Source organism: Bos indicus x Bos taurus, chromosome 11 (assembly GCF_003369695.1).
Source record: "Bos indicus x Bos taurus breed Angus x Brahman F1 hybrid chromosome 11, Bos_hybrid_MaternalHap_v2.0, whole genome shotgun sequence".
Taxonomy (NCBI): Eukaryota; Metazoa; Chordata; class Mammalia; order Artiodactyla; family Bovidae; genus Bos; species Bos indicus x Bos taurus.
The window spans coordinates 98,079,266-98,099,869 of NC_040086.1; the positions used below are offsets into that span (position 1 = coordinate 98,079,266).

A 20,604-nucleotide genomic window follows, 5' to 3' on the forward strand; every position below is an offset into this window, starting at 1 on the left:
GGTCATAACTTTTCTTCCAAGGAGTAAGCGTCTTTTAATTTCATGGCTGCAGTCACCATCTGCAGTGATTTTGGAGCCCCAAAAAATAAAGTCTGACACTATTTCCACTATTTCCCCATCTATTTCCCATGAAGTGATGGGACCAGATGCCATGATCTTCTTTTTCTGAATGTTGAGCTTTAAGACAACTTCTTCACTTTCCTCTTTCATTTTCATCAAGAGGCTTTTGAGTTCCTCTTCACTTTCTGCCATAAGGGTGGTGTCATCTGCATATCTGAGGTTATTGATATTTTTCCCAGCAATCTTGATTCCAGCTTGTGTTTCTTCCAGTCCAGCGTTTCTCATGATGTACTCTGCATAGAAGTTAAATAAGCAGGGTGACAATATACAGCCTTGACATACTCCTTTTCCTATTTGGAACCAGTCTGTTGTTCCATGTCCAGTTCTAATTGTTGCTTCCTGACCTGCATACAAATTTTTCAAGAGGCAGATCAGGTGGTCTGGTATTCCCATCTCTTTCAGAATTTTCCACAGTTTATTGTGATCCACACAGTCAAAGGCTTTGGCATAGTCAATAAAGCAGAAATAGATGTTTTTCTGGAACTCACTTGCTTTTTCCATGATCCAGCGGATGTTGGCAATTTGATCTCTGGTTCCTCTGGCTTTTCTAAAACCAGCTTGAACATCAGGAAGTTCACAGTTCACATATTGCTGAAGGCTGGCTTGTAGAATTTTGAGCATTACTTTACTAGCGTGTGAGATGAGTGCAATTGTGCGGTAGTTTGAGCATTCTTTGGCATTGCCTTTCTTTGGGATTGGAATGAAAACTCACCTTTTCCAGTCCTGTGGCCACTGCTGAGTTTTCCAAATTTGCTGGTATATTGAGTGCAGCACTTTCACAGCATCATCTTTCAGGATTTGGAATAGCTCAACTGGAATTCCATCACCTCCACTAGCTTTGTTCATAGTGATGCTTTCTAAGGCCCACTTGACTTCACATTCCAGGATGTCTGGCTCTAGGTCAGTGATCACACCATCGTGATTACCTGGGTCGTGAAGATCTTTTTTGTACAGTTCTTCTGTGTATTCTTGCCACCTCTTCTTAATATCTTCTGCTTCTGTTAGGTCCATACCATTTCTGTCCTTTATCGAGCCCAACTTTGCATGAAATGTTCCCTTGGTATCTCTAATTTTCTTGAAGAGATCTCTAGTCTTTCCCATTCTGTTGTTTTCCTCTATTTCTTTGCATTGATCGCTGAAGAAGGCTGTCTTATCTCTCCTTGCTATTCTTTGGAACTCTGCATTCAGATGCTTATATCTTTCCTTTTCTCCTTTGCTTTTCACTTTTATTTTCACAGCTATTTGTCAGGCCTCCCCAGACAGCCATTTTGTATTTTTGCATTTCTTTTCCATGGGGATGGTCTTGATCCCTGTCTCCTGTACAATGTCACCAACCTCTGTCCATAGTTCATCAGGCACTCTATCTATCAGATCTAGGCCCTTAAATCTATTTCTCACTTCCACTGTATAATCATAAGGGATTTGATTTAGGTCATACCTGAATGGTCTAGTGGTTTTCCCTACTTTCTTCAATTTAAGCCTGAATTTGGCAATAAGGAGTTCATGATCTGAGCCACAGTCAGCTCCTGGTCTTATTTTTGCTGACTGTATAAGAGCTTCTCCATCTTTGGCTGCAAAGAATATAATCAATCTGATGTCGGTGTTGACCATCTGGTGATGTCCATGTGTAGAGTCTTCTCTTGTGTTGTTGGAAGAGGCTGTTTGTTATGACCAGTGCATTTTCTTGGCAAAACTCTATTAGTCTTTGCCCTGCTTCATTCCATATTCCAAGGCCAAATTTGCCTGTTACTCCAAGTGTTTCTTGACTTCCTACTTTTGCATTCCAGTCCCTTATAATGAAAAGGACATCTTTTTTGGGTGTTAGTTCTAAAAGGTCTTGTAGGTCTTCATAGAACCGTTCAACTTCAGCTTCTTCAGCTTTACTGATTGGGGCATAGACTTGGATTACTGTGATATTGAATGGTTTGCCTTAGAAACGAACAGAGATCATTCTGTTATTTTTGAGATTGCATCCAAGTACTGCATTTCCAAATTTCATTTCTAGTTTCTATAAACAGGCTCTGAAAATTGTCCCTCCTCACTTTTAAGGACTTGGACTGAATTAAGGGATTAAGGAGGGATCTATCTTTTTTAAGTTAAAAAAAAAAAAAACTTTAGTTATTTTTAATTGAAGGATAATTGCTTTACAGTATTGTGTTGATTTCTGACAAACATCACCATGAATCAGCCATAGGTATACATGTGTCCCCTTCCTCTGGAACCTCGCTCTGGATTAAGGGATCTATTTAACGACAAGTGGCAATTGTGGATGCCCAACATGTTTCATTATCAAGGAGCCCAGTTTTGAGAGGTCCAGAGTGACACAGGGCAGGGAACTTGGCAGGGGGCCCAGGGCTGGGCAGGTGCCACGACAAATGTGGTCATACTCTTCAGGGGCCAAAGATTTATAGAGGTCTCCAGGTCCGTGCCCTTTGTACTTACTACCAAGTATGCCAGGTTGCTTTCAAGGTAGTTAGTTCAGTCAGTTCAGTCACTCAGTCGTGTCCAACTCTTTGCCACCCCATGAATCTCAGCACACCAGGCCTCCCTGTCCATCACCAACTCCCGGAGTCCATGCAGACTCACGTCCATCGAGTCAGTGATGGCATCCAGCCATCTCATCCTCTGTCGTCCCCTTCTCCTCCTGCCCACAATCCCTCCCAGCATCAGAGTCTTTTCCAATGAGTCAACTCTTCACATGAGGTGGCCAAAGTACTGGAGTTTCAGCTTTAGCATCATTCCTTCCAAAGAAATCCCAGGGCTGATCTCCTTCAGAATGGACTGGTTGGATCTCCTTGCAGTCCAAGGGACTCTCAAGAGTCTTCTCCAACACCACAGTTCAAAAGCATCAATTCTTTGGCGCTCAGCTTTCTTCACAGTCCAACTGTCACATCCATACGTGACCACTGGAAAAACCATAGCCTTGACTAGGCGGACCTTTGTTGGCAAAGTAATGTCTCTGCTTTTGAATATGCTGTCTAGGTTGGTCATAACTTTTCTTCCAAAGAGTAAGCGTCTTTTAATTTCATGGCTGCAGTCACCATCTGCAGTGATTTTGGAACCCAAAAAAGTAAAGTCTGACACTGTTTCCCCATCTATTTCCCATGAAATGATGGGACCAGATGCCATGATCTTCATTTTCTGAATGTTGAGCTTTAAGACAACTTTTTCACTTTCCTCTTTCATTTTCATCAAGAGGCTTTTGAGTTCCTCTTCACTTTCTGTCATAAGGGTGGTGTCATCTGCATATGTGAGGTTATTGATATTTCTCCCAGCAATCTTGATTCCAGCTTGTGCTTCTTCCAGCCCAGCATTTCTCATGATATACTCTGCATAGAAGTTAAATAAGCAGGGTGACAATATACAGCCTTGACGTACTCCTTTTCCTATTTGGAACCAGTCTGTTGTTCCATATCCAGTTCTAACTGTTGCTTCCTGACCTGGATACAAGTTTCTCAAGAGGCAGGTCAGGTGGTCTGGTATTCCCATCTCTTTCAGAATGTTCCACAGTTTATTGTGATCCACACAGTCAAAGGCTTTGGCATAGTCAATAAAGCAGAAATAGATGTTTTTCTGGAACTCTCTTCCTTTTTCCATGATCCAGCGGATGTTGGCAATTTGATCTCTGGTTCCTCTGCCTTTTCTAAAACCAGCTTGAACATCTGGAAGTTCACGGTACACATTGCTGAAGTCTGGCTTGGAGAATTTTGAGCATTACTTTACTAGCGTGTGAGATGGGTGCAATTGTGCAGTAGTTGAGCATTCTTTGGCATTACCTTTCTTTGGGATTGGAATGAAAACTCCTTTTCCATTTCTGTGGGCACTGCTGAGTTTTCCAAATTTGCTGGCATATTGAGTGCTTCAGGTAGCAAGGACAGCAAAGGGTTCCTACACAGCACTCCGGGCGCCAAGTTTATTACCGTCCCAGAAGCACTGGCGCTAGCCTGAGGTCTGCAGAAGCGTGGGGGGTTTTCTGAACCTTATGGCACTCAGTTTAGTCCACTTCAATCGCTCAGTCGTGTCCGACTCTTTGCGACCCCGTGGACGGCAGCACGCCAGGCCTCCCTGGCCATCACTACCTCTCGGAGTTTACTGAAACTCATGTCCATCGAGTTGGTGATGCCATCCAACAATCTCATCCTCTGTCATCCCCTTCTCCTCCCGCCTTCAATCTTTCCCAGGATCAGGGTCTTTTCAAATGAGTCATTTCTTCGCATCAGATGGCCAAAGTATTGGAGTTTTTCAGCTTCAGCATCAGTCCTTCCTTCTTATGGCACTGGAGGCCACAAAATATCCTAATGGAAGTGAGGAAAGAGCCGTCAAAATTCGACTCTGGTGGGACTCGAACCCACAACCTTTGAATAACCACACCCAGGCCAGCTAGAAGTCCAATGCGCTATCCATTGCGCCACAGAGCCGGTTGCTCGCCCTCCCCCGCGCCGGCCTACCTCTGCCTGAAAACCCGCCCTTTTAGCGCCCTGCGAGGTGTGGCGCCGGGCCTTTGCCGAACTCTTTGTCAGTGTCTGGGTGCGGATTCCCGGAATCCCCGCCAGTGGTGCGTTGCGGGGGGGGGGGGGGGCGTGTTTCCCCCCGCTCGTCCGGGCGCCCACGAGTTGGGGGGAGTTGGGGTCCAGAAGAGCCCTTCTGTCTCCTCCCGGCCTGGCGGGGGCGCGCGGCGCGCGAACTACAATCCCCAGCGTGCGGCGCGGCACCCTGCCCGAGGCCGTCGCGCGCGTAGGGGGCGGGCTGAATCCGGCGGAGCCGGGCTCTCAGAGGCTGCGCGGCACCGGCCGGTTCTGCAGCTCGCTCGCTCGTGGGCAAGGCGCCGGAGGAGGTGTTGCCGGCCGGCACAGCCGGTTTGGATGGCGGGAGGCGGGCGGGGGAGGAGCGCCGCGGGCGGGCGGGGCCGGGCGGCGGGCGGAGCCGGCCGAATGGCCCGGGCCAGCCGAGGCGCAAAGCCGGCAAAGCGCTGCTGAGAACCTGCTCCGCGCACCCAGGAGCGGCTGATGAGCGCCGCGTTCCCTACTCTGCTACAGCCGGCGGGCCGCATCTGGACAGGGTGCCCCGTGGCGGGGGCTGACGCCAGGTAAGCACGGGCCAGAACAATGGGTCTCCGGGCGAGAGAATGCGCCCGGTCGAGTCCGGGGGAGGGGGGTGGCAGTACCGGCTTGGGCTGGGGACGGGGGGGAAGGGGAAACGGGGCGCGCCCTACTGCTCTGTCTCCTTGCCGGGCGCTCTGTTACCCCGGCTTTTTAGGGGCCGGTGCGATCCGTAGTGACCCGGGATCGCGGCCCCGGGCGATCTGGGCATCCCATTCCTTCCTCGTCCACAACCCTCAGCCTTTCGGGACGGGTTCTTGCCTTCTGCCCTGACGGACTCTGGGAGACCACAGTTCTGGGGACCTTGGAAACCTTTGGCATTGGAGTTGGAGGCGCAGGTGCAGTCCTCCTCCTGGTTTTTGCTTTTCGTGTGGAGGAGAGGGGAGATGGTCTAAGGGTCCAGACCATGTCTTCATCCTGGCTTGGAGAATCTCAGGCTACCTCATTGCCGTGACCTTCAGCCCCTCACCAGGATTAGGAGAGCTTGTAGGCAAACAGCCCAGTCTGCTGTCCCTTGAGCAGGTCTGAAAAGTGCTAGGAATAGAGTCCGAGAGCCCTAATCTCAGCCCTGCCAGCTGTTCCTCTTCCCTTAAGCCCCAGGTCCCGAAGAGTCATCAGAGTGGCTTGCTGAGTGTGTTTGTGGGGGTGCCTTCAAGGCCTCCTTTCTCTCAATACCTTTCTCCTCTGGGCGATCCCCTCTCTGGCACCTCCAGGCTCTTACCTGTTTTCTCCATCGCCCCCTGTGGGCCAGCAGAGGCATAGTGCTCCCAGGCCTAAGGGCAGGGACTGAGGAAGGCCCCTTCCCAAGAAGCTGCCTCTCTGGGTGTTGTGGCTTGGCCTTATCATCCACAGAAACTCTCTAGGTCTTCGAGTGGGAAGTCAAGCCAGAGGTACTTAAGTCAATACCAAGCCATTTTGGTTGGGATCCTAGATGTCAGGCTAGTAGACTGTCCTCTGAGACCAATGGTCATTACACCCATTGCACAGAGGGGAAGACTAAGGACTAAAGTGGGAAAGGGACTTGTCCAAGATCATTTAGAGAGTCCTAGGCAGAGGTGGGACTGGGAGGCTAGAACCAGCCTCTGACCCGCAACCCAGCTCCTCACCTCAAGTCCAGGCCTCTAGCCTGACCCTTCCAGACTGTCCTGGGATGGGACCCAGTCCTCAGCTACCCTACTCCATCTGACCTCACTACACGTGACCATCTGAGACGACAGTGGCCTGGCTGCCCAGGCCAGGAGGTAGGGGACCCAGGCACTTGGGTCCACTGACCGCCTTGTGCCCACAGGCCACGATGCTGCTTGGGGCGTCTCTGTTGGGGGTGCTGCTGTTCTCCTGGCTGGTGCTGAAACTGCCCTGGACCCAAGTGGGGCTCTCCCTGTTCTTCCTCTACCTGGGGTCTGGCGGCTGGCGCTTCATCCGAATCTTTATCAAGACTGTCAGGCGTGATATCTTGTGAGTACTTGGAACAGCCCTTCCTGGGTCTCCTACACTCTTCTGGGTTTAATTTCCCCAAACCAGACCACATGGCCTTTACCAGCACAGAGCACCTGGGCCCCAAAGGAGCAGTCTTCGCTCCGCATCCTTCCCCTCGCAATAGTACGTGGTATCTCCATTGCTACGGTCAAAGTCTCTTCCCAGGGAATATCCCTAACCTGGTGCCCCTTGGCCTGGAGCAGACTTGGGGTCCTGGTCCATACACTGAACACCAGGCATGTTGAGGAGACCTTGGTAAGGGGTCCCGAGAAGATGCTGTAGCTTGTGAGAGGGTGAAGAGGAATCCTATGGGGAAGTCCCTGTCCTCCAGCTGGCACGGGTTCTGGAGCAGACCCTGAATCATGCCCACAAAGAACCTGCTCCACAAAGAAGGGCAGGTGTGGTCCACAAGGAGGATATTCTGTACCAGAAACCCTGCCTGCCACCTGCTCTGCGCCAGACCTTGGGCTGACTCTGGGTGTGGGGTTGAGTGGACAGGGCAGTCCTGGACCTGGGACAGGCTCAGACTGGTCAGGGAGACTGGCAGGGAACACAGAAAACCCGCAGGCTAGCAGGGCCCTGTGAGCAGAGCCCCTGGCAGTCTTGTCTTGCTCATGGTAGTGTCCCAGCAGTGTGACCCGCACCCAGAACAGGCAGCTCGGTGTTTGTCAATCTGAGCTGATTGCAAAAGGAGGTGTTGAGTGGCCACCGCAGGAAGGATGGTAGCAGCCCAGGGGTGTGGGGGCGTGAAGCAGAGAGACGGCTTCAGGCCTGGGCCCTGGGAAATCAGAGGAGGCCTCCGAGAGGAGAAGCAGGTATGCTTGAGAGTCACATCCAGGAGGTGGAAGCAGGGGATGCCAGTCGGAGGGCATGGCAGCAGCAAAGGCGGAGAGGCTGGGGAGCCAGGAGAGTTCAGGGGTCCGAGGTGGCAGGACAAGGTAGGGGGATGTTGCCAAAAGCTTGTTGCACAAACATTTGTTGAACATCAATGCCCTGCCTGGCACCGACCGGGGCCCAGGAGCAAGATGGTGAGGCAGGACAGAGCCCCACCCTTGCCGGGCCCACAGGGAGGGAGACCGGACAAATTGCAAGCTTGTCCTTTTTTACCAGAGTGGTGAGGGGAGAGGGATGATCCGGGGGTGTGCCAGGTCCAAGACGAGGAGTTTGGACTTTGGCTTGGTCCCTGGAGTCGTGGAAGGCCATGACAGAGCCGCAGACTCCGAGCAGAGCTTAGAGGGCAATAGGGGTTGAACTCTGGAGTCAGAGGGGACTAAAGTTCAAATGTCAGCACTGCCACGTCGTCCCACCTTGAAGCCCAGGGCAGGTGCTGGGCACTGGTGTCTTCCTCTGTACCGGGTGGGGAGGAAATCATCACCTGGGTGCCCGGTGTTATCATGCATCATCAGTGAGCCACTTCAGGTAACGCTGCCCCGCACACGGGTGCTGGGAAAGGGGTGTCGCAAGCGATCAAAGCAGGGTCTTGGGACCCCCTACTCCTAAGTCCGGCAGTCACGGCTCCCTTGCTCCTCCTCCCCTCCCCCAGCGGCGGCACCGTGCTCCTGAGGGTGAAGGCCAAGGTCCGACGGTACCTACGGGAGCGACGCACAGTGCCCATCCTGTTCGCCGCCACAGTCCAGCGCCACCCGGACAAGACAGCCCTGATCTTCGAGGGCACAGACACGCACTGGACCTTCCGGCAGCTGGACAACTACTCAAACAGCGTGGCCAACTTCCTGCAGGCGCAGGGCCTGGCCTCGGGCGACGTGGTCGCCCTCTTCATGGAGAACCGCAATGAGTTTGTGGGTCTGTGGCTGGGCATGGCCAAGCTGGGCGTGGAGGCGGCGCTCATCAACACCAACCTCCGGCGGGACGCATTGCTCCACTGCCTGACCTCCTCCCAGGCCCGGGCCCTCGTCTTCGGCAGCGAGATGGCCCCAGGTGAGCCCTAAAGTGGCAAGGGACAGGCAGGGAGTCCCACGGGACTGTCACAACCCACCTCCAGCCCCTGGGGGAGGCTGTGTGGCTCAGAGGTTAAGGGCATGAGCCCTAGAGTCAGACGGTGTGGGCTCTTCCCCCACAACGCCCGGGAGCCGGGAAACCCAGGGAGATGGCAGTCCTCTGCCGCAGTCTCCTCACCACAGCACCGTTTTCAGGGAGGTGCTTAATAGAGTGAAGCATTAACAAAGCAGCTGATGCTAGGTGAGCCCTCAGACACGATGGTAACCATTCTTGTGACTCACTTGGCTTCATCTCAATCAGTTCAGTCACTCAGTCAGTCTTGTCTGACTCTTTGCGACCCCATGGACTGCAGCATGCCAGGCCTCCCTGTCCATCACCAAGTCCCAGAGCTTACTCAAACTCATGTCCATCGAGTCAGTGATGCCATCCAACCGTCTCATCCTCTGTCATCCCCTTCTCCTCCCGCCTTCCATCTTTCTCAGCATCAGGGTCTTTTCCAGTGAGTCAGTTCTTCGCATCAGGTAGCCAAAGTATTGGAGCTTCAGCTTCAGCTTCAGTCCTTCCAATGAATATTCAGTATTGATTTCCTTTAGGATGGACTGGTTGGATCTCCTTGCAGTCCAAGGGACTCTCAAGAATCTTCTCTAACACCACAGTTCAAAAACATCAGTTCTTTGGTGCTCAGCTTTCTTTATAGTCCAGCTCTCACATCCATACATGGTCTCATCTACCTGCCCTGTAAAATGGGAGCAAGAAGCCTCTCCTTGCTGTGCCTCAGAGCTTATGTTTATTGGCCTCCGCACTGGCACTGACCACGTGCTGAGCTCGGTGCTTCACAGAAGCAGCTCTAATCTTCACAAAGCCTGGTGAAAGCAGAGAGTGTCATCTTGGCTTTACAGAGAACGAGACCGAGGTTCAGAGTGGCACGAAGCACTCACCCAGAGCCACACAGCTGTTAAGTGGGTGACAGAACCGAGATTTGACCTTGGGCTTGACCCCAGTGTGCCTATTCTCTCTCCCCACGCTGTTGTAACTAATGGGCTAATGTTGTGGGCTGATGGGCAGAAGAGGTTACGGAGATGCTGAAACGAGGAGAGGAAGGAGGCAGCAGAGAGAGAGTGAGAGGGTTGGAAGAAGTTAAGAGAAAGTATGGCTGAGTGGGCCAGGATCGGCCTGTGGTCCGGTCGCTGAGTGTCTGGACATCTGTAGTGCACAGGGGAGCCTGAGAGAAGGCCACCACCCTCTGAAGAGGCTGGAGGGCTGCCAGCCTCTGATCGCCCCCCGACTCCTCCCTCCTAACCAGTCCCCCATAGACTAGCATCATACAGTGGATAGAAGCGTAAACCTTGAGGTGAGGTAGAGCTGGCTTTGAGCCCCAGATCTGGCACATTCTAGCTGTGACTCCCTGCTGTGCTTGGGGCCTCAGTGTTCCCATCTGTAAGATGGGCTGTTACTGGTACCTGTTTCCTGAGTTATGTGAGCAGGAGCCTACATGTAAAGAGCCTGCCACATGATCAGCCAGCAGCTTGCGGGAGCCCTTGCTTCTCTCAGCATCCTCCTTATAACAAGTCCCAAGCGCTTCACCCACCTCTCTGCCACACCCAGCCAGCATCCCCTGACACCATGCTCAGCCCCGACACGAGTAGAGGTCCCCGGAACACAGGGCCGGGGGAGGAAGGAGTGCCCTGGCCTGCCTGTAGATCTGTCTTGTTTCCCCTGCAGCTGTCCTTGAGATCCATGCCAACCTGGACCCCTCGCTCAACTTCTTCTGCTCCGGTCCCTGGGAGCCCAGCACGGTGCCCGCCGGCACGAAGCACCTGGACCCGCTCCTGGAAGATGCCCCCAAGCACCAGCCCAGCCGTCCCAACAAGGGCTTTGTAGGTGAGCCCCTCACCCCCACACAAGGGTTCAAAGATGGCCAAGAGAGAGCGGGGGCCTCGGGGCCTGGATTCTTCTGTAAACTTGCCACGTGACCTGGAATGAGTCATGTCACATCCCTTTTCCATTCGGGGAAAATGAGCCACAGTCCCCAGCTTTTATTGCGAAGACTGGGTGAGCTGGCATGTGTGAAAGTGGCAGGCACTTCTTGAACATGCAGTTCTTGAACAGCCTTCACTGATGGCCGATGCATGCAGGAGCACATGAAGCCCAGGAGCCTGCCTTGTCCGAGTGTGGGCTGGGCTCAGGCCCTCGGCGAGCCCCTTTCATAGTCACCCAGCGCCCGTCCAGGGCAGGCCCCTGTTGTGATCCTCCCCCTGCTCTGGGCTACTTGCCCCCTGCCCCCTCCTCCAGGCAGCCTTCTGGACCCTCTCGCCTCTCTTCTTCTCCGCTCCACAAGCCTGCCTTGTGGACCTCACTGCTTGGCGCATGGCCTGGGGCCAGGAGGTTCAGAGCCTGGCCAAGTTCATGTCCCAGCTCTACTGCTTCCCTTGTGTGACCCTGAACACCTGAGCTGCTCTCTGAGCCTTGGTTCCCAGAGCCGTGAAATTGGGGATGGCAACTGAACCTACGCTTGAAGGCTGGAAAAGGTCCCATGGAGAGCTGGGGTCATTACCATTTGACCTCTGCCATCTGTGGCTCTTGTGTGCTGGGTGCTTTTGTAAGCTCCTTGAGGTCAGGGCCTCTGGCTGGTTGAGTCTGGTGCCCAGCCTTGGGCTGACATGCCGTGGTCACCCTGTAACACGAGTTATTGCATAACACGTGGTGTCACCCTGTGGCATGCCTGACCTCCTGGAACCTCCAGCCTGGTGGGACTGAGCCTCACACAGAGACCATGACGTGACTGTCCCTGGTCCTCAGATCTCGGGGGATAAAGACAGGGTTGCTGGTGCAGAAGCTGCCTCTGAGCCCCGCTGTCTGCAGCTGATACCTCCCACATAGCAGGCATCAGCTCCTCTGAGAAAGCCCTCCCTGGAACTACCTCCCCTTCCTGGAGCCTGGGTCCAGTGCCACCGCCACCTTTGGCAGGCCCTGTGCTTGCAACACGCAGTGCTCGCATTTCCAATAGCCTCATCTTCCTGTCCCACTGGGCGGGCACCTCCCTTCTAGGCAAGGCCTGTGCTCATATTAGTCACTGATGTCACCCTGGCCCTGGCACAGAATGAGGGCTCAGAAGAGTGTGTTGAAGGAGTCAGTGCAGGTATTAGAGCAGGTAGTGATGTCTGGGGAGTAGGTGTGCCGGGAGTGGGTGTTAAGTGATACACACCTACCAATGTCTGACTCTGTGCCCAGCCTTGCACTGGCCCCTCTCACACCCGCTCCTACCTGTTTTCCTCAGATAAGCTCTTCTACATCTACACGTCAGGCACCACCGGGCTGCCCAAAGCTGCCATCGTGGTGCACAGCAGGTAAGGGGACGGTGCCCTGGTGGGGAGACCTGGGGAGGTGGGGCCTGGGGCTCCTCTCCTGCCTTTCCAAGGGCCCACGGAGCCCTCAGCCCTCTGCCTTCCCAGGTATTACCGGATGGCTGCCCTGGTGTACTACGGCTTCCGCATGCGGCCCGACGACATCGTCTATGACTGCCTCCCCCTCTACCACTCTGCAGGTAGCCTGGGCCCGCCCCCTTGGTACCCAGCCACCCCTGAGCCTTCAGAGCCCTACCCTTCCTGGCAGGCTATATGTTGCAGTAGAAACAGAACAAGCTTTGGAGTCAAATCTGGGTTCAAATCCAGATGTGGGCATTGACCTTGATGAGAGTGGGCACACCAGCATAATTGGTGGGTGTGGTGGTGCCCCACAGGGCACCTGGGCTGGTCTGACCATTCAGTCCATTTCCATGGGTGTGGACAGCCTGGCTGCTTGGTCTGGGGGCTTTCTAGAAAGACAGATGGACTAAATATAGTTCCTGCCCTTAAAGGTGCTTAGAGTTTAAGTGTGTTGGGGGCAGGCTGAATGATGAGAACCCTACCCTGAACTCTCAGGCAAGAAAGGGCATTGAGTGTGGAGAGGGGCAGGGAGCAAGGAGTTCAACTCAAGGAAGAGCCCAACTCCAGGAAGGCTTCCTGGAGGAAGCACCCCCCAATACAGGCAGATGTGAAGCCAGGCAGGCTAGCTCAGTTCCAGCTGGCTGAATGGCAGTGTTACAGCTTTGGGAAAAGGAGCTTGGGGCCAGCTCCAGAGGCTTCAGGGGACTGAGTAATGTGCACTTGAACCCATAGGCACTGGGGAGCCATGGAAGGTGTCTGACTGGGGAGAGATGTGACCAGTTAGAGTTGGAGGGCAGGACAGGGGAAAGGGAGAGTCTTTGAGGGGATTGGACTATATAAGAGGAGGCTCTGGAGTATACGATATCTCTCCTTTGTCTGACGTACTTCACTCAGTACTGTATAGCCCCAGGGAACTCTGCTCAGTGTTACGTGGCAGCCTGGATGGGAGGGGAGTCTGGGGGAGAATGGTTACATATATATGTATGGCTGAGTCCCTTCACTCTTCACCTGAAACCATAACATTGTTGGTTAATCAGCTATACCCCAGTGCAAAATAAATAGTTAAAAAAATAAAATGACATCTTTGGTGGCCAAAATAAACAAAAAGACGAAACTCTAGAAAGAAAGGGCTTCTGTCCCCCTGACCCCCGGGTCCCCCCTCTGCCTTCAGGAAACATCGTGGGGATAGGGCAGTGCCTGATCCACGGCATGACTGTGGTGATCCGGAAGAAGTTCTCGGCTTCCCGCTTCTGGGACGACTGTATCAAGTACAATTGCACGGTGAGTGAAAAGGGAAATAGTGGAGCATCCCGTGCCCCCTACCAGCTCTATTCAGGGATGCCCGTCTTTGAGCTGAAGGCAGCCAGCCGTTTACTTGGGGCAGCACTCCCATTGCTCAGATGGGGAGACTGAGGCCCAGAGAGGGAAGGGATCGCGCAGCTGGCCCCAGGGATAGGAGGGGTGGGGGCTTGGGAGGGCATCGAAGGCAGGGCAGCCTCCAGGGCCCAGACTCACGCCAGGCCCACCCCCAGATCGTGCAGTACATCGGCGAACTGTGCCGCTACCTCCTGAACCAGCCACCCCGGGAGGCGGAGGGCCAGCACCGGGTGCGCATGGCACTCGGCAATGGCCTCCGGCAGTGCATCTGGACCGACTTCTGTAGCCGCTTCCACATCCCCCAGGTGGCCGAGTTCTACGGGGCCACGGAGTGCAACTGCAGCCTGGGCAACTTCGACGGCCAGGTGCGGCCCAGGGTGTGGACCCAGCGGGCCCACGGGAGACACGGAGGTGGAGGGGAGGGCGGGCTTCCGGCATGGAGTGCGGTTGCAGGAGCCAGAGCCCCGCTCGCAGCCCCCCAGGCTGTCCAGTTTGAGGCCCGTAGTGGGAGAGCCCGGGCCCAAGGCTTGGCCTTCGCAGGTGGGGGCCTGTGGCTTCAACAGCCGCATCCTGTCCTTCGTGTACCCCATCCGGCTGGTTCGCGTCAACGAGGACACCATGGAGCTGATCCGGGGCCCTGACGGCCTTTGCATTCCCTGCAAGCCAGGTCTGCCCGAGGGTTGCAACTCGGGGTCAGAGTGGGAGGGGCTGGCTTAGGAAGGTGACAGGGCGGGGATGGCTGGGTGAGTGAGGAGTCCCGTCCTGATCAGCGGCCAGATGTCAGCTCTTCTCTTAGGGCTGCATGGCATTTATTTCTTGATCCATCCATCCACTCAGTCACCATCCCATCCACCCATCAGCCCATTCGTGCATATTGGTGCTGTGGACCCTGGGCCCCGCCCGCCACAGCTCCCCAGCTCTGTGCCTGAGTTCCCTCCTTCAGGTTGTCCTGAGGAGGTGGTGTGGTACAGGATGCAGACCTCTGAACAGAGCGGGACCTGGGGAGTGCTGGCTTTAGTTAGGCCGTCCACGTTGAGCTTGACCACCTTTTCATTTGTTCAGTGACCAAGTGTTACTGAGAAGCTCCCAGCCCTCGGGGCTCCTGGGCTGGGGGAGAAAGGGGGCATTGCTGGGGGTATTTTAGTTTGGAGACCCCAGGGGGACCTGACCACGCCTCCCCTGGCCGCAGGTGAGCCGGGCCAGCTGGTGGGCGTCATCATCCAGGAAGACCCCCTGCGGCGCTTCGATGGCTACCTGAACCAGGGCACCAATGACAAGAAGATTGCCGGGGATGTCTTCAAGAAGGGGGACCAGGCCTACCTCAGCGGTGGGTGGGCACCCCTCCGGAGGCCTTTGCGGCCCCTTGGGGAGGGGGGAAGGGATTGCAGGGCCCCACACTCAGACAACACCTCCCCCCAACCAAGCCCCTGGGCCCCCCCACCCCCCGCCTCACACAACTCCTTTCTCTAGGTGATGTGCTAGTGATGGACGAGCTGGGCTACGTGTATTTCCGCGACCGCACGGGGGACACGTTCCGCTGGAAAGGCGAGAACGTGTCCACCACCGAGGTGGAGGGCACGCTCAGCCGCCTGCTGGACATGGCCGACGTGGCCGTGTACGGCGTCGAGGTGCCAGGTATCCCGAGAGGTGGGAGGGGCCGGGCGTGTGTGCGGAGCAGCCAGCAGGGCCGTGGCCAGCCAGCCACTCACTGTCCACTCTGCCGCTTCCCCAGGGACCGAGGGCCGGGCCGGCATGGCCGCTGTGGCCAGCTCCTCCGGCAGCTGTGACCTGGAGCACTTAGCCCAGCTCCTGCAGAAGGAGCTGCCGCTGTACGCTCGCCCCATCTTCCTGCGCTTCCTGCCTGAGCTGCACAAGACAGGTCTGTCCCCCGACCCCCAGCTCCAAATCATGGGTGGGTGCCGGCCGAGGCCCCTTCCCGGGTCCTTCTAGGGAGATCAGCTGGCTGTTGTTCGCCCTTCCCCGCAGCCTCTCTGGGTGGTCGGCAACATGACCTAGCTGTGAGCTGACACTGCCTCCAGAGATGGTGTGTCCATTGCTAGTGGAACCAATACTGACTGAGTGTGGTAGTCTGCTCCAGGCGCTGTGCTTGGGCCCTGGGGATAGAGGTGACAAATTCCAGCAGGACCTGTGTGCTTCCTGGGAGTTTCCAGAGCAGGAGGCAGCCACAGGATAAGCAATTGCTAAGATAAAAGAGTGGAATGCAGGTCAAACTGATAGGAAAGGGAACGTGACTTGGGGATGACTGGAAGGCTCCCTTGAGGATGCTCCAGTTCAGCGGGAGACCTAGTGAGAGAGAGAACTCTGTGGGGACGGGAGGCCCCCTGGGCTGTGGGAACAGCCCGTGCTGAGTCCCTGAGGCAGGGAGGTGCTTGAGTGCTAGGGGACTGAAAGGAGGCCCCCGAAGCTGAGGCCAGTGAGGGGTGGGCAGCAACGTGTGGTGGGATGGGAGGGCACGAGGGAGCCACAGGAGGGTTGGAGCAGGGTAGTGACCCAGTCAGACTCATGTCCTGCAAAGCCCGCCAATGTCCGAGGGGCTGCAGATGGCCCCGGGGGACGGGGAGATGAGAGAAGAGCAGCGTAAGCGGTGGGTCCAGACAGACAGCAAGCACCCCAAGGACCAGATGGCCGCTGTGACTTCTGCATCCCGGAGGGACAGGGAGGCTGTCGGACCTTAGGCCTCAGACAGGCTTTGCTGCAGAACAGCCAGCCCCCAAGCTTACTTAGGGGTCCAGACAGGTGTCTTAGTTGCTCACAATTTGTGGGTCGGCAATTTGGGGTGATGTTCAGCTGAGCGTTCTTCTGTTGGCCCCACCTAGCATCAAATAGTGCCATCGACAGCTTCCCCAGCTATCCAGTGGTTAAGACTCCATCTTGCAGTGCAGGGGATGTGTGGGTTCACATACACAGGATTAGATCCCTGATCAGGGAACTAAGGCCCCACATGCCTTGGGGTGTGGCCAAAAAACTTTTTAAAAGTTTTTAAAGAAATAGTGCCATTGGGTGTGAGGTGGCCTCCCTCATGTGGGGCTCCCAGCTGGTTGGCCCTGCAGTGGTGTCCACATACCTGTCTGCGGTGATGGTGGCATTCTCTGACCACGCTCTCCAACACGGCAGCCATCAGCCCCCAATACCTATTGAGCACTTGAAATGCAACTAGTGTGATGGGGAAACTGAATGTTAAATTTTGTTTAAATTTACATAGCCACACGTGGCCAGTGCTTACCCACTTCAGTTCAGTTCAGTCGCTCAGTCGTGTCCAATTCTCTATAGCCCCATGGACTGCAGCATGCCAGGCCTCCCTGTGCATCACCAACTCCCAGAGTTTATTCAAACTCATGTCCTTTGAGTCGGTGATGCCATCCAACCGTCTCATCCTCTGTCATCCCCTTCTCCTCCCACGTTCAATCTTTCCCAGCATCAGGGTCTTTTCTAAGGAGTCAGTTCTTCACATCAGGTGGCCAAACTTTTTATTGGAGTTTCAGCTTCAGCATCAGTCCTTCCAATGAATATTCAGGACTGATTTCCTTTAGGATGGACTAGTTCAATCTCCTTTGCAGTCCAAGGGACTCTCAAGAGTCTTCTCCAACATCACAGTTCAAAAGCATTAGTTCTTCGGTGCTCAGCTTTCTGTATAGTCCAACTCTCACATCCATACATGACTACTGGAAAAACCATAGCTTTGACTAGACAGACCTTGTCTAAGTGGCCTTTGCTGGGATGGTTCCCCTTTGTTCCACATGGCTTTCCATCCTTCAGAGGTCAGTCTGGTCTCAGGCGCCCCCAAGCGGGTAAGGATGGAAGCTTCAACACCCCTTGACTCACCCAGACCGCCCACAGTGTGGCTTCTGCCACATTCTCTGAGTCAGAGTAAGTTGTAAAACTAGTCTAAATTCAAGTAGGCGTTGAGAAAGACTCCAGCCCTTGCTGGGAGAATTGGCTGATGGACATGACAGAGGAGAAGCCAGGGCAGGAAGCTGTAGGCATTTCTGGTATCCATCATACCTGAGTTCAAATTCTTACTAGCTGTGTAACGTTGGCCCAGAGCTGTGCTTCTCTGAGCCTCAATCTTCTCGTCTGTCTAGTGGGGCTAATACCGTTGAGTGAAAGATACAGAATTTATTAAGGGGGAAAATGGTAATTGAACTATTTCAGACATGCTGAAATCTTGTGCATCTCAGAATCCATAGGATATGGTTATGCCTGGCCCCTGGGGTTGAGGTGCAGATTACCTGAGATTACTTCTATACCTTGGGGGTGCTCATGTTAAAACGAGCCTTCAGGGAAGGCCTGTGTCCTGCCCTCAGTCCGCTGTCACTCAAGCACGTGGCCCTGGACAAATAGCTTCCCTTCTTTGGGCCTCAGTTTCCTGTTTGCAAAGAGGGGTGGGTAACTCTGCCCCCTCCCCTTTGCCAGGGCTGCTGAGGAGCGGTGCGTACTGTAAAGGATGAAGCCTTTGCAGACTGTAAAGGGCTGTGTCCCTCCTCCCACGATTCCCCTCACCTGTGTTCCCTCCAGCCCTCCTCCCTGCCCCTCCTCAACCCAGGTGGGCGGGTTCCTGGAGCTCGGACCCCTGCCCCACACCCTCTGACCCCTCTCCCACTTGTCTTCTCCCTCCCTCAGGGACATTCAAGCTACAGAAGACAGAACTGCAGAAGGAGGGCTTTGACCCAACAGTTGTAAAAGACCAGCTGTTCTACCTGGATGCCCGGAAGGGCCGCTACGTCCCACTGGACCAAGAGGCCTACACTCGCATCCAGGCGGGCCAGGAGAAGCTGTGACTGGCCCCAAGTCCCTCTGAGGGCCAGTGGATACTGGATCTAGAGCCCCAGCTCCCACCCCGGAGGGGTCCTGGGCAAAGCCAGACCAAAGCAAGCAGAGTCTGGCACCACCCACCCCGAGGTGCCAACCCCCACCCCTCAAAACTGCCAGGGGACTCACTGCCACCTCCCTGCTCTGCCCTGAGGCTTTCTGTGAAAGCTTCAGATCCACTTTATGTCTTCGAGGCCAAGTAGGGGTCTCTGGGCCTCAGGCTGAGACTGAGACTGGGCCCAAGGGGTGATGTCTCAGGTCAGGACAAGGGGAAATAAGAGGGTCTCCAAGCACTTTGCAGAGAACAGGCAGCTTGTAAATGGGACGAGGGCAGAAGCCCCCAGACTCAGGAAGCCAGCACAGTGGGCAGGGAGGGCCGGTGATCGGGCATCTGAAGAGGATCCAGGCCCTGGGCCCACGCGAGTGTCCCTCAGCCCTGCCAGGCAGAACGGGACCATCCTGCAGCAGGCAGCCTAGACAGGGCACCCCTCTCACCCTCTGGGTGGCTGCCTGGCTGTCCCTCAGGCAGCCTGTCTTTGCCAGTCTGTCCACATCTCCTCCTGGCCTGGCTGTGAGGGGAGAAGGGGTGTGGGGCACTCAGGGGCAAATAAACTCCACCTTGCCTCCCCGAGCCTGTGTGCACACTCACCCCAGCCTGCTGGGACCCCAGCTCGTGCCCCATTCATCGTTCCCCTATTCCTTCGTTCATTTAGACCAAGGGATATGGCAGGTAAGATGCCATGGTCCCCACATCTCAGGTGAGGGGCAGTTCCCCCCTGAGCCCTGCAAGGTGTCACTTAGGAGCTTGTGGCCTTGGGCAAGTAACTGTCTCCTCTGTGAATCAGGAGGGTTCAGAGAGCCAAAGGGAGGCAGGCTGAGGAACGGGCCATTCAGAGCCACAGGAGGAGGAAGCCCTAGGCCAGCACAGGGTCCCAGATCCACACTCCTGCTCATGGTGTTTCTTCTGCCAGGGCTGCACTTTCCCAAGGGGTTGGGGGCTCTCAGGGGACAGAGCAGGGTGGCCTGGCCAGCCGGGTGGAGTCTGGGAAGGCTTCCTGGAGCCATCTTCCCAGAGCTGGTGAGTCTGCAGTGCCGCTGGAGGGTCAGCTGTCCCCTGGAGCCCATCCCTGGAGTCACACCCAGGCTAGAAGTGCTCAGCCCAGTGGGAAGTGGGGGTGGGGGGGTGGGGAGGGGGAAACCGTTTACCCCAAGCCAGGGCTGCAGACAGGGCACGCACCCCAGGGCTTCATCTTCACTATTTAACCCTTAGCACCATCCGTCACTTGACTGGGGTCACAGAGTGAGTACTGGGGACTGCAATGCCAGCCCCATGCTCTTACCGCTGTCTCCTTGGTGCAGAAAGCAGCTTCCATGCCATGCATGCTTGTAGAGCCAACAGTGAGCCACACCCCAGGCCAGCAGCTGACTGAGTGATAGGTGGCCAAGATAAGTCTGCGGTACCTCCTGGGGTTGGAGGGTGACCTTTGAAAGACAGTGGAGTTCTGGTGCCACTCTTGGGGGAAGTGAGGGGGCGGCAGAGCTGGAGTTGGCCCTTGGGCGGTGATACCTGGTGGGATTTGGGAGTGGCAGGCAAGGGTGCAGTGCCCAAGTAGACCAGCAGAGGGCACGTGGGTGCTGCAGAATCGGATCCAGCCCTTCGCGCTCAGGCAAGGAAAGCGGGAAGGAGGGACAGAGTCCCCACTTGACCCCCAGGCAATGGACCCAGCCCAGAGGACTCCGTGTTGGGCCTTTGATTGGGCTTCCAAGGGGCTGGATTTGACTGATGGTGAAGCTCTGTGTCTTTAACCTTCACCAATGGGAGGGCTCTCCAATGGGAAGGAGCCCCCAGGGGTGCCTGTTCCTTCCCTTTGGTTGAGCACAGTCACCAAGACCCAATATAGAGGAATGGTGGTCAAAAGCTCCTGCTCAGGCCTGCTCTCAAGTCCATTTGCCAGGCTGAGCCTCAGTGTCCTCCCCTATAAATGATGGTCTAGGTGGGCTTCCCCGGTGGCTCAGTGGTTTAAGAACCCACCTGCCAATGCAGGAGACATGGGTGAGATCCGTGGGTCAGGAAGAGCCCCTGGAAAAAGAAATGGCAACCCACTCCAGTATTCTTGCCTGGGAAATCCCATGGATGGAGGAGCCTGGTGGGCTACAGTCCATGAAGCTGCAAACAGTTGGACAAGACTGAGCGGCTAAACACAACAGGAATCCCTGCCCCAGGACAGCTGTGGACATGTAATGAGATTGTGCTTGCAGATCTAGCCCAGGAACTGGTGCTGTTATCTTTGAGGTACACGGTAGTGATAAGGAAAAGA

At 55.2% G+C, this 20,604-nt stretch overlaps 1 protein-coding gene and 1 non-coding gene across 2 annotated transcripts; one reads left to right on the top strand and one right to left on the bottom strand.

The window, feature by feature from the left end:
• Positions 1-4,447: 4,447 nt before the first annotated feature.
• TRNAR-UCU lies at positions 4,448-4,538 on the bottom strand. The gene is given in 2 exon segments: positions 4,448-4,483; positions 4,502-4,538. It is a non-coding gene; the product is annotated as a tRNA-Arg (tRNA).
• A 488-nt stretch (positions 4,539-5,026) lies between these two features.
• SLC27A4 (solute carrier family 27 member 4) lies at positions 5,027-18,917 on the top strand. Its single transcript, XM_027556426.1, has 13 exons — positions 5,027-5,206; positions 6,508-6,674; positions 8,239-8,633; positions 10,377-10,535; positions 11,932-12,001; positions 12,107-12,198; positions 13,251-13,360; positions 13,612-13,821; positions 13,997-14,123; positions 14,646-14,783; positions 14,927-15,091; positions 15,189-15,335; positions 18,098-18,917. The coding sequence occupies exons 2-13, from the start codon at positions 6,514-6,516 to the stop codon at positions 18,253-18,255; spliced, it is 1,932 nt and encodes a 643-aa protein (XP_027412227.1). The 5' UTR covers positions 5,027-5,206; positions 6,508-6,513; the 3' UTR covers positions 18,256-18,917.
• Positions 18,918-20,604: the final 1,687 nt, after the last annotated feature.

What these genes read in the sequence shown, in the direction of transcription:
- SLC27A4 (XM_027556426.1), top strand. Translation starts at nt 6,514, where the DNA reads ATGCTGCTTGGGGCGTCTCTGTTGGGGGTGCTGCTGTTCTCCTGGCTG. An exon ending in TCCCAACAAGGGCTTTGTAG is followed by an intron (nt 10,536 to 11,931) that starts GTGAGCCCCTCA and finishes TGTTTTCCTCAG; the next exon opens with ATAAGCTCTTCTACATCTAC. An exon ending in CCCCCTCTACCACTCTGCAG is followed by an intron (nt 12,199 to 13,250) that starts GTAGCCTGGGCC and finishes CTCTGCCTTCAG; the next exon opens with GAAACATCGTGGGGATAGGG.